This window comes from Sorex araneus, chromosome 1 (genome assembly GCF_027595985.1).
Source record: "Sorex araneus isolate mSorAra2 chromosome 1, mSorAra2.pri, whole genome shotgun sequence".
Classification (NCBI taxonomy): domain Eukaryota; kingdom Metazoa; phylum Chordata; class Mammalia; order Eulipotyphla; family Soricidae; genus Sorex; species Sorex araneus.
The window spans coordinates 213,329,805-213,343,529 of record NC_073302.1 but is presented as its reverse complement, the minus strand read 5'-3'; the positions used below and the strand labels follow the sequence as shown (position 1 = coordinate 213,343,529).

Here is a 13,725-nt window from a genome sequence, read left to right as displayed (position 1 = left end):
CCAAATTATCAGATTATCTTCTTCTAGTCAACCCGGGAAATGCTACTTTATCTTGCATACATTTTCTGTTCAGTTCCTCCCTGTAAAAAACTAAAAGAACGCCGACGGGCATGAGCACGCACAGGGTCTCCAGTCAGCTCTGTCTCACCGCCCTCGTTCGGTGCCTGGAACCGCTGTGTATGGGCTGGATCGGGACGGCCGTTGGCCAAGGACAGGCGAAGGAAGAACGAGGACCAAGCTGGTTGCTGATTAGTTACTGTTTATTCAATCTTCCATCTTTCTCATCTCCTGCACTCCCATCTCCGGCCACCCTCTGCATCTACTCCAGCCTCTCTCGCTTCTCTAGTCTCTCCTCCTACTCTCTCCCACCTTGCCCTCTAGGCTACACCCAGCCAGGTAGCAAAATCAACATAAGAAAGCCCTTCCTGAGGGCAGGGCATTCCAAAGCCCTTCCTGACTCTTAAGGTTTTTTTTTTCCCTTTCCTCAGTCCAAACACTTATTAACATCTTAATACTAGTTATTTTTGTATGTACATAGCAAGAGATACATTGAGGCTTGCAAGGCACCTCTCCTGGCAACATCTTGCCACAGACTCAGACCATAGCATTCAGGCCAGATTAATCACTCCTCACCCTAGCAGGGTCCAAATCTAGTTATAACTGTTTGGATCATGACAACATTTGTCCATGATCAAGCTCTTAACTTATAGTTAAGCATTAGGCACTTTGGCCAGGCCCATCTCGATGCCAGGATAGCACAAAACTCACCACTTGCCCTGGGTCCGTCTTGTCCCTCGTCAGGACCCTGCTTTTTGGGAGTGCTAGGAAGTAAGGGCAGCTGAGGCTTAGGTCGAGAGAGCAGATTTCCAGGAGGAAAATACCATGTAGAGTCAAATGACTCCCAGGTTACAAAAGCATAGCATTTGCTAAGTCTTCCTGTGTCCACACAAAAGGGACATTGCTCTGAATAAACTATGCAAAGGACTCAAGGAGAAGAGAAAAACAGTATTTACAAGTCAACAGAACACTAAGAAAGAATCTACAAATAAACAAAGAGGAATGGGAGCACTGTGATGGGAGTAACCCAATAAACCTAAACTACCTGAGGCTATGTTATCCAAAACTTCCCATTGAAAAGGACAAGATGTGTAAAGGAAAATTATGTTCATATTTCAAGTCTCCAAGAGTTTCTTTTAAATGTATTAGCACATGCTTGCAGGTATTCTATACAAGTGATCTGATATCAATTTTTCAGAATTGCAGCTGATTCCTGGTGCCTGTGGATTCCGAATTTCAAACCCTCCCATTTTACTGGTCTGTTCCTTACACGCTAGCTTAGAGGTAAGTAATCTACATTTCTACTTTGCATCTTATTTATGTGATTGTGACATATTGTAGTACATCCTCTACTAATCAGCAAGACTGTGGAGAAGAGGTAATGTTCTACAGGAGAAATTAAGGATGAACTAATTACCTGAGATCAATGTCTCTGGCCCCTGGTACAATGCTTGGGACACTGTTGGCACTTAGTGCAAATTGCATATGGAACCGATCCAGGCAGGTATATTTTTAGTTCCACTAAGAATGTGTGTAAACTGATTATACTTCTCATATCTGCTCGTCTCTGTAAATTAAGCAAGCAATATTCAATTTTTTGATTGTTTCTCTTCAGATTTATTTACTAAGGAGGTGTTCTGTGGGTGTAAGAGATAACTCAATAGGTTAAGCGCATGCTTTGCATACAAGAGGCTCAGATTTAATTCCCAGTACCACCTGGTCCTCTGAGCACTGCCAGAAACAGCCCCCAAACACCAAGCTGGGATTAGTTCTCAAGCATTTCCGGGTACATCATAAAATTAGAGAAAAATATTAAAGAAAGTAATATTAGTAATATTAGAGAAAAAATATTAAAGAAAGGAACTGTGTAGTGCACACCCATGATTAGTGGGGATTATGTTTTTTCTAGGTGTATGAGTCAATGACAACGGGTATGTGGCAATGAAATAGGAATCTTTACCTTAAAGAAAAATATGTAATCGTGAATATTCCATTAATTTCATTCACCTTTTAGGACCAGGATGATAATTCCGTAAGCTCATCACATGCTATTTATGCGTGAGGTTTTGGTTTGATCCCCAGCATCACTTAACTCCCCCACACTTCAGGGAGTGACCCTGAGGACAGGAATAGCCCCAGAATACTACCAATAGCTACTAGGACTACTACTTCTCCTACTCTTCTTCTAAAGTTTACTCACACTTTTAGTCTTGCCCTAAATATTGTTCAAGGCCTCAATTTTTCTTTACATAATTCAATTTTTCTATTGTATAAATAGTTTGATAGGTAGAGGCTTTGCTACTATTAGTACTATAGCTATTAAGACATAGACTAAAGTTTTTTAGATATTAATTTATTATTAGGTCATATTTTCAAATGACTTATATTATTATAATTTACACACTAATTACATTTTACACTCCTTTGAGTTAAACATGTTTAATAGTTATAAATATGTAGCTATTTTAAAATTTTAAGCAACTTTTATAAAACCATCTGATTTATGATACTTTAGGAAGTTGGATTATGGAGTATTTCCACGTGAGTTACTGAATAAAGACCTCCAAATTGGGGGGATTCAAGTGGAAAGCTCAAGAACATTTGAGGCAGTTTCTCAGTTTGGCCACAGGAGGGCAGTGTGCGGTCCCTCTGACTATACAGCCGCCAGTCGAGAGCGATGACCAACAGATTTGCTTTCTCCAAAGCGCACACGCTAAATCTACCCACTAGATGGCGCTTGTGCCGTTTGACTGTTGGGCCAGATGAAAAGCCTGCTAGCAAGGTTTTCAGTCTGAAGCACATTTTTTGAAAGTGTTTTTGTTTTTCTGGGCGTGTTATTTTTAAAAATAGCGTTTATATTATACACATCGAATATTCTAGTTAAATAATTTAATTAAAATATCTGTGCTTACTTTGCAAGGTTATACCAAAGAGAAATAAATTACAGTAAGAAAATCACCAAGGCATATTATAGGAAAACTTCTGCTTAGAGTTCATTCCTCTGTTTACCTTATCTTTATAGATAACTTTAAATATTTTAAATTTTAATATTTTAATTTAAAATAAAGTAAAAGGGCACAAAAGGTCATCAAAAAAAGAGGAATATGCACTTTTCTGAGCTCTTATAACTTCATTAGTCTGGAGTGACTTTCAAATACTTTACACAAATTGTTCACTACCAAGGTTCTAACCAATATTATCACTCTTAAGTAATAAAACCTAATGCTGAAGAATGTCTTTCTAAAGTTTCTTTCTCATTATTAATTGCAAAATCCTGAAATTTTAAAATAATGATGTTCTGTTGCTTTCTTTTTTTCTTCCTAACATAATTCTATTGTATAGATATTTCTGAGTTCCATAGCAGTAAGCACCAAGAAATTACCTATTTGTTCTTAAAGTATTTCTTTCAAAGTTATTTTATATGACACTGGCTAAAATCTTGAGTTTATGTAAGAAAAAGAAAGTATGATTCAAATTACATTTTTTTGTTGTTAAATCCCTTGAAAATAATTCTACACTGTTCCAACTGGAGAGTTTCTAAGAGTGAACTTACATGGAAATAATTTAATATTTGCAATGCAATGACTCTTGGATTTTTTTAATGATTAACTATATTAATCATTTTTAATGATTACTATAAGGAAATCACAGATAATAGTGGTATAATTCTATACACTTCTATACATTTTATATCCCCCAAACCTGCCACAGTGTTCTAGAAATATCCCACCACCAAAAAGTCAGTCTCTATCCCTTCTATCCATTTCTTAGACCTCCTTCTTCTTTCCCTCCTGAAACTACCAGAATCTTCACAGAGTCAAGAGATCCGTTTTCATTCAGTTTATTTGCAGTGATTCTTTTAATAAAGAATTTTATTTATTTATTTGCTTTTTTGGTGGGGGGTCACACCTAGCAATGCACAGGGGTCACTCTTGGCTGGAATTACTCTCATTGGTGCTCTGGGAACCATATGGCATTCTGGGAATTGAACCTGGGTCAGCCTCATGCAAGGCAAATGATCTACCCGCTGTGCTATCACTCTAGGCCCTAAAAAAGAATTTTAAGTGAAGCAAAATTATTTATTGAAAGAGGTGGAGACGTGGTTGAAAGAAAAGAGAGATAAATGTTCAAGAGAGAGCACAGCCTTCTCCAGAGTTGTCAAAAGCCCATTTAATTATATATACTTACTCTAAATACGCCCAGTTGTTTTCAGGGACTATTTCTAAGTCTGTCGTCAGGAGTTCTCTGGTGTTAGGGGCCACGTGTGGTGCCTGGGATTCAGCTCCCGGTCTGCAGGGGAAGGCAAGTGTCTCCGCCCAGACAGCACGGTGGGCCGTCACTCAGGCTCTGCTGTGTTGTTTTCTGTTGCATATGGAGTCTGGAATCAAATCTGGAATCGGACACATGCGAGGCAGCTTCTCCACCCCTTTGCTCTAGCAATCTGAGGCTTCTTTTTGCATTAGATTATTTTTTCTTCTTTTCTACTTAAAAACTTAATTTTATAGATTTAACATTGATCAACAGGACTGTATGGTTTAGCAGTAAAGTCTCGCCCTCTTAAGAATATCTGTTTACACACACACACACACACACACACACACACACACACACACAGATAACTGAAGTGTCAATATCCCTTCTCTGTGGCCCTCTGGACCCCATCCCTTTGCACTCCCTTCCCTAGCCCTCTAGTCACCTCAGTTTTATTATCAGAAAAGAAAGATTTGACTCTCATTGTCTTTGTTCTTTTACTTTATTTCTCTCTTTCCCACAATATGGGTGGAAATCATGAAGTATTTGCCATTTTCTTATGATTTGTTTTGTTTAGCTTGACTACCATCATTTTTATCCATATTATTACAAGTGACAAGAGTTTCTCATTGCTTAGTAATATTCTTTTTTTTTTTTTTTTGCTTTTTGGGTCACACCCGGCAATGCACAGAGGTTACTCCTGGCTCTGCACTCAGGAATCACCCCTGGCGGTGCTCAGAGGACCATATGGGATGCTGGGAATCAAACCCGGGTCGGCCGAGTGCAAGGCAAATGCCCTACCCACTGTGCTATTGCTCTAGCCCCTGCTTAGTAATATTCTAATGTACACATAAGCTCACTTCAGTAGCCACTGGGTGTTTTGGCCACTTTAGTTATTCCTGTGTCTTGACTACTGTAAATTGTGTGTACTGACAAAAGTGTAAAGGGAACTTTTTAAATCAGTGTCTAAGTGTCCTTGGGTGCAGCTGTAGGAGCAGAATTGCTGAGTCATGCGGTAGATTTCTTTTTAATAGTTTCAGAAATGTCTACACTGTTTTTCATAGAACCTGAACCAATATACATCTCCACCAATCGGTGAGGTTTCCATCAATGATAAGTAAATCTTTTACCTGCTTTTTTAGCTTTAATCATAAGTACTTTAGCTTTAAAAAATAATAATAATTCTTTGGGAAGGTTTCCTGTCAGTTATACTTGGTCTGGTGGTGCGATATTGAACATTAATAATATGCGGATCCAGTGATTTAGTGCCAAAGGAAACCAGTTCCCAGTGTGACTCTCACAGAGGCCATGCTAGGCTGAAGATTTAACTTGTCTCAGACATGCAGGCAGGTGCTCCTGCTCTTTGAACTTCTTCATTGGTTCTTGTTTCATCTTTCTTTTAATATAAGCTAAAGTAGAATTGTTTACTTAATTTTTCCTTTTCTCTCTAACTCGTTAGCAGATAAAAATTCAGTATATTCATGTGCACGGATTTTGCATCTTGCCACTTTACGGAACTCATTATTTGCAGTAGGTTTTTGTGAAATCTCGTGTTTTCTTTGTGTAGCGTCAGAATAGAAGCAAATGACACATCTTTCTTCTCATCTTCAAATTCGCATTCCGTTTTCTTGCATAATTGCTCTGACTGAGACTCCCAAACCTACCAGGTGGGATAGTGGTAAGAGTGAACACCCGTGGTCCAGTGCAGTGTGAGAGGTCGTAAAGTACTTGCCTTGCATGCACCAAGCCCAGTTTAAATCCACTGAATCATTCATGGTGCCGGAGCCACCACCAAGAGCAATCCTAGAGGGCAGAGCCGAGATAATCCCTGAGCACCACTGGGTATGACTGAAAGACCAATAAAAATTAAATAAAATAAGATAAAAAAGGACAGTCTTATTTCACAGTTTGCAGAAATTGTTTTGCTTTTCACTACTGAGTCTGATGTTAACTGGTTTTTGGTAAGATATTTTTTTTTCTTTTTGGGTCACACCCAGCGATGCTCAGGGGTTACTCCTGGCTTTGCACTCAGGAATTACTCCTGGCAGTGCTTGGGGGACCATATGGGATGCCGGGGATCGAACCCGGGTCGGCCGCGTGCAAGGCAAACGCCCTACCCGCTGTGCTATGGCTCTGGCCCCAAGATATTTTATTTTATTCATGATTTGAGGTCTCCAAGCCTGTTCGGATAGGGACTGGGCCTCCTCCACCCAGATCCCCCATTTTCCAGTAGCTAGGGGGGTCACACCCAGAAACTGCCCCCAGTGCTGTGTAATCCCACGAACGGCCAAAATCCAGAGACTACAAAACCAAGCTCCTGGAAGCATCTGATAGCCTAGTTCTCCCTCTTGGAAAACCTGGCAAGCTACCGAGAATCTACTACCCACATGGGAAGAGCCTGGCATATTCATATGCCAAATACAGTAACAATGATGGGTCTTTTTCCCCTGACCCTGAAGAGCCTCTAATGTGGCACCATTGGGAAGGACAAGTAAAGAAAGGCTGTTAAAATCTCAGTGCTAAAATGAAGGGAGACATTACTGGGCCCACTCAAGCAAATTGATGATCAATGGGACAATAATGATGACAGTGATACAGTGAAGTATATTTTGAAACTTGTACATTATTTTCTCAGCAGCAATTAATATAATCATGTAATTTTAATTGAATTTTTATGTATTTGGCATGTTGTAGCAATTGATTTTCACCTGTAGAATCACCCTTACATCTCTGGGATGGATCATACTATGAATGTAATAATGAATGTAGAAATGGCTTTGTGGGTAACTCGTTGTTTGTTTATTTGAGATGACTTAATTTCTTTTTTATTGTTGAGGGTGGGTCTGTCCACTCTTATATTACTCAGGAGCTACTACTGGCATTGTTCTCAGGAATCACACTTAGCTGTGCTCCAGAGGCCTTATACATTGTCAGAGATTAAACGAACATTAGACTTGTTTATGATTTTATGTAAATGCTGTAAGCCCTTAACTATTTCTGCAACAATACTTTTTCTTTATAATTTGCTTGTAATAATTTAATAATAATAATAAGTCGTGGTGGTCATTTTGCATTCTTCATGTCCATATAAATTATGTTTGATAAATTGTTTTAATTGTATGATTTTTAAATGCATTCAATACAATTTGTTAGATTAAATGTCATTCAATGTAATATTAATACTCAGTGCATCTGCTTGAAATGTTTTAATCTTATATATCTCTTCGGTGAGGAATATCTTGTGCTCTTGTAGCTCCTATATATACATATTTATATATATATACATACATATATATTGAAATTCACGATCTGTGTTTATGTGAGTTTTTCTAACCTTGTTAAACTTCATTATGACGTCTTCCTTTAAGTTTCTGTGTTATAGTCTAACCCTTCCAATTCTCAATTTGAAATTAAACTAAGCATGTATTGCATTTTGAAGAATTATATATGCATACAGCAGTAGGAAGGCACTTTTTAGACTTTAGCATATGAATTTATAATGAATGAAGTATCTCAAAAATACCATAGTAGTTAAAATACAAGGCAAGTCAGAAGAAATGTATTATGTGTTTCTTAAGAAAACTACTGAAGAACCAATTAAAATTTTAAGATAAAATATATGAGAATCAGTAATAAAATATTAACATTTTTTTCTGTTTAAACTTATCTCACTTTTCTAGTTTTGCATTTCTTTTACTCAGTGAGACAAATAACACAAGTAATTGACAGGCTGCCAAGAATTCTATTATAATCTTAATATTTTCAAACTTCCCTTTTTCTAATTTAAAAAAATTATTATTTTTCATCGCCAAAGCATGGAAATAATGAGAAGCAATAAAGAGAAAAGGATATTTGTTTTATTTCCCTTTTAACTCCTATTAAGCCCTCTTAACATTCTGATATGAGACCTCGTAAGAGGCTTTTACTCTCATTGAGAGTAGAATTAAATGATGCTTCATAATGTGGCTGACTTTGCTGTGGTTATAATATGGAAAGTAATGCTATATCTGAAAGTTATTTTATTACTAATAAAGCAATGGTATATTAAAATTGTGCCTTCTTATAAAAATCAGTTACTGATGATGAAGAAAAATTTAAAACCCAAACTTTCTTTAAACTTTTTAAATTTAATATTCTACTACAAAGTCTTATTAAGCTACAAATATCAATGGGATATGAATAAGTATAATACTCACGCATTGCCATGTGTGAATCTTAAGGCTCTCCTTGTAGAACAAAAATATTCAAAGTGATTGTTTTGTAGTTTGATGTGTTCCACACCCAGAGTTGCTCAGCTACTACTCCTGGCTCAGTGCTCAGGGGGTAACTCCCAGCATTGCTCAACGACCATATAGCAGACTGTAGGAAATGGGTCCACCTATCTGCTTAGCACGTGCTCAGAGCTATCTCTCTGCACTTTCAAAGTTAATTTTAAACTAAATTTCTCCAATTCTTAATTAAACATTTATCAAATGATTCTTAATCTATAAAGAGAAGATTGAAACTATTCTTCTCCTATTGTCTACTTCAAAACAAACATGTGGGTCATTCCTAGACTGTCCTTGTTTTCCTTCCCTCTGCGAGATTGCTGATAGATAGACCAGGTGCTCTTTATCGAAATCTTATTGATGCCCTTTTGAATTTTCATTGTACCAAATTTATTTCAAATTTGTTAACACAAGAAAACGAGGCAAGACTGTCTACTACTCCACGTAACTGCAGTTCTCAGAGTCCGGAGCTGCTGTTTGCACTGCCAGTCTCAGACCCCCTCCGAGGCCCGCACACGGTCTCTGCTTAGAGTCGCTACTTACACCAACTGCTGTCTTCTGGCCACAGACAGTTGGGAAGAAAGCCAGATTTCACTCTTTTCCTCCTCTCCTTCCCATACACCCTTACCCTTATCCTGTGTTTCAGCCAAATTCATAGCTTCCATGTAGTGTTGGTTTACATATATATATCATACGAAAAAAGTAAATAAATTATTATATATATTATATACATATATGTCTGAATTTATTCTAAGCTTGAGTTCTCTTAAAATGTCTGTGAAGACATGCCTTGTATATTCCCAGAAAGAACTGTATTCATAGACTTCATAAAGTCTAGAGTTTACTGAATGACCCTATTTTTTGCTCTGTGACATAACATGATCAGAAAAGGACATTAAGCAACATGCCAGTGCATCGTGTTCTGTGTGCAGTTCGTTCAGTTCTTATACGTAGGATATAGCTTTAAACTCCATTTGACCTTAAGAGATAAGCAAGAAAAACATGTGCTTTCTGACCCCTAATGTTTCAACACCAGTTATTGTGTGCCCTTGTCACTCATCTTAATATGACACCCCAGCAGCCGATAGCACTCCTTTGACAGAACTTAGCTTTACTGTTTGAAGGATTGTTTTCTTACTATGAAACTAAAGGGGATTTAGAAATTGGCAAAATGATTATGACAATGTTTACCCTTTCTTTTACATATGGACATGTCTTTAACTCTGGATGTTTTTGTTATTGTTATAGACCAAAAAGCTCTATAATGGAGTATAAAAACACCATTTTGATGAAAAATAAATTATTTGGGGGAAAACTATTTTAATTGTTCATTTTCAAATGCATTTATTAAAATGCATTTAACTGTACTATTTAGAAAACTATTTTAAAGTAACTCTGAGAGAACATTTCTTGGTTTTTAAATCACTTTTTTTTTCATCTCTTAAAAGAATGCTTTTTTATGAGTTATTCTTTAATTGAAAGCTTACCATCAATTTTTAGTATCAATGCATTTGAGAAACATATTTTCTTTTTTTTTAATTATTTTGAGAAGACATATTTTCACCAAAATGTTACCTATAATGAAGTAATTATTGGGGAGACGAAGGAGGACATTTCAATTTTTTGAAGGATTTAAGTTTTGTTATTTTTGCATTACAAGATACTTTAATCTGTTTCTCATTCTGCAGATCTTTAGTCAAGCAACCATGAAAGCATTGAGAAGAAAATCTATCTTGCTAACTGGTTACCTGGAATACATGCTCAAGCACTACTACAGCAAAGATAAAGCAAAACCCAATAAACCGTTTGTGAACATAGTTACTCCAGCCTGTACGGCAGATCGAGGCTGCCAGCTAACACTCACATTTTCAGTTCCCATCAAATACGTCTATGAAGAACTAGAAAAACGAGGAGTGGTAGTAAGTATATCACTTGCTTCACTATTATGATGTTACTTTTCATTCCATGTAGGTGGTAAAATCTGAATTCTTCTGTTTTTCATTGCTCATTTTTTAATTTTGGGCCACACCCAGAGATGGTCAGGGCTTACTGCAGGCTCTGTGCTCAGGGATCTCTCCTGATAGGGCTCAGGAGCTGAGATTGAATCTGGGATTGAATGTGGCAGGCAAGCAACCACCCCAGTTCACTATCTCTCCAGGCCCAAATTTGGATTCTTTAGTTTGTTCCCTGTTGGCTGTTTCTTGCCATAGCTTTTTCTATTATTGAGAAAAAATTAAATGCAGCTAAGGAGATAGCACTATGCTAATTGAAAAGCATTTTGAGATCTGTCATTTATAGTAAAAGGGAAGAAACCACTAATTTGGGTTTTGGGAATCAGATATTTTTGTTTATCCTGTTCACTGGAATTTGGGCAAAAAAAATCATTAGCACAAATTAGGACTTTTAAAAAATTTCCCTAGTTTTGACAAGTGAAAATTCCAATATCTATTTATTTTAAAATAAAAATTGAAAGCATTTAAATGTTGTGTGTATAGAGGGAGAAGTGTTTTATACATATATATGTATATATATGTATATATGTGTGTGTGCATATGTATATATTTAATTCTACTTTTATTTTGGACAACAAATACCCATCGATGCGCAGGGCATATTGCAGTCCCTGGGTGACAGAAACTCTGCTGTTCTATGCATTAAAACACCTCACCTCTGAAACATCTCTCCTACCTGAAATGTCTCATTTAATACTTTGGTTCAACTGAGTTAATTTCAACTTTGACATCTGAAGAGAAGCCAATATATAAATGTTTATTTATGTGAGAGTATGTCTGTGATAGTATGTAGTTCAAATATAAAAGTGTATATTTAACTCTAGACCTGAAGTTGCCCCTTTCTTCTACTTTGGAAGGGGTTGGGTCCTCACCATTGGTGCTCAAGGCTTACTTCTGGCTCTGGGCTTAGGGATCATTCCTTGTGGATCTTGGGGGACCATACAGGATGCCGGGATTGAACCTAGGTCCAAGGTGTGCAAAAAAATGCCTTACAGAAAATTAATAAATCACTTATTAATTGTAATAGAAAAGAATGATATCACATATATTTCAGTGATATTTAGAATTTAGAAACTGCTTTACTAATACAGCCCTGCAAATTTTTAAGAGGGGCTTTTACAAACTTAAATCAGAATATCGGAGTTATAAATCAAGCACTCCCATTTTGCAATCATGTGCTCTTGGGTAAGTCACTCTATTATGCTGTATGGTACTATTCCATACTGTGCTACCCTATGCTATGTTTCCTTGGTACCATGGACTGCCTCAGAGCACTCCCAGGAGTAAGAACTGAGTACAACACACACTGGCCCAAACAAACAAACAAACAATAATAACACACTTATGGTCTTGAGATCTCCCACTTGCATTTTGCTGTGAAATATTTATGAAAATGTTGTGGGAATAAACCATTTACTACGGAGTCTAGCTTTAATGTTTGCTCCTTGAAAGCAGTCATCATGATATTCAGGCTGCACCAAATCATCAAGGCCTGACTCATGCTGTGTTACCATTCTCAGTGAACAAAATAATTTCCCTGTCGGCAAGATTAACAATTAGAGAATTAAATATATTTGACTAAAACTTTACTGAATATTAGGTTCTCATTCAATTAAATATTTTTTTAAAGATTTCAGTTTCTGTGTCTTCTAACACATAAACTAAAATACAAAATTTATAGAATGCATAAGACAACATCTGACTGAACTTAATAAATGTTCTTTTGTTCCGTAGATGCCAATATATTAATGACAAGAGCAGATTATTTAGGATTAAGAGAATAGTTTCACATAAGATAGAAATGTCATTTTAGGCAAATCACTGTATCACTGTATCACTGTCATCCTGTTGTTCATCATTTTGCTCGAGCGGGCACCAATAACGTCTCTATTCCTCCCAGCACTGAGATTTTAGCAGCCTCTCCTTACTCGTCTTTCCCAACGATTGGAGGCTCTTTCAGGGTCAGGGGAATGAGACCTATCGTTACTGTTTTTGGCATATCGAATATGCCACGGGGAGCTTGCCAGGCTCTTTCGTGTTTAGGCAAATATTTAGGTAACATGTTGTACCTAAAGTGGAAAAGTGTGCTTCTATATTAGATGTTAAGGAAATAGGCAGAGACTTCAGCATATGTATATTTTTACTAGGTGAATAAGCTAACTGACTCTGCTTTTATTTCCCTCTGCCCCACAGTGTGACAAGCGGGAGCCCAATGGCATCCGGGTTGCTCCAGTTCCTCTCTACAATTCTTTCCACGATGTTTATAAATTTATCAATGTGCTCAATTCTGCGCTGGAATCTGCAGAATCAAAATATGACCGTGGTTTCTAGAATAACGTAAGCAGCTAAGATTCAAACGTGATGCGGCTATTTTAACCAGTTTTGATTAACTGCTATAATTTTTGATCAAGAAAAGATTTATGTTAATATAATTTTAAAAACTGGCTGATAATTCCTACTCTATATGGGATTTTTGTCTTAATTTTAGAAACATTGCATCCAGTTTACCAGTTTATTTTAAGCATCATAATTCAACAGTCTGAATATTTATGATTTTCAAAATTTTAGAAAACTCCAATCATAGAAACATTAAATAATTTTAGGGATGTAATTTTCAAGTTTATATTGGTCACAATTAACACTAAGAAATAAATTGAAAAGCAGAGACAATTGTTTATGTGTTTTTGTGCCTTATATCATTGATTTTAATATACAATGTTTTATTATATTTTAACATTTATAAATGAGAAAATGTTTTCCATTTTCATCAATAGTCACTGGTCATTCTTACACATAACCATATTTTACATTTACATGATTCTCATAATGAATAGACAACATCTTTACTTACACATATCTATCTTTGGAATTAACTTGCTTCACACAATAGGTAGATAACGTCTTAGATATAATAGCAAATGGTATGTATAGAGCAATACAGAGAATCATAAATTGCTTGCTTGTACTCATATTTATTATTTTATCTTACTCATATTTATTATTTTGTTTATCTTACTAAATAATTGTTGGTTGAACTTGTGGTTCTAATACATTTCACAGAGGTATCCTTTTATCTAAAATTATCATAATCATTTTTTTGTTTGTTTTTAGGTTTTTTTTATTTTTACTATACCTAG

The 13,725-nt window shown here is 36.4% G+C and overlaps 1 protein-coding gene across 1 annotated transcript in view; it reads left to right on the top strand.

Moving 5' to 3' along the window:
- Positions 1 to 13,037, top strand: part of KYNU (kynureninase) — a 154,952-nt gene extending 141,915 nt beyond the window's left edge. The window contains exons 13-15 of the mRNA XM_055127048.1: positions 1,256 to 1,341; positions 10,265 to 10,495; positions 12,782 to 13,037. Coding sequence (XP_054983023.1) covers positions 1,256 to 1,341; positions 10,265 to 10,495; positions 12,782 to 12,919 — 455 coding nt within the window. The 3' untranslated portion in view covers positions 12,920 to 13,037. The remainder of the gene's footprint in view (positions 1 to 1,255; positions 1,342 to 10,264; positions 10,496 to 12,781) is intronic.
- Positions 13,038 to 13,725: the final 688 nt, after the last annotated feature.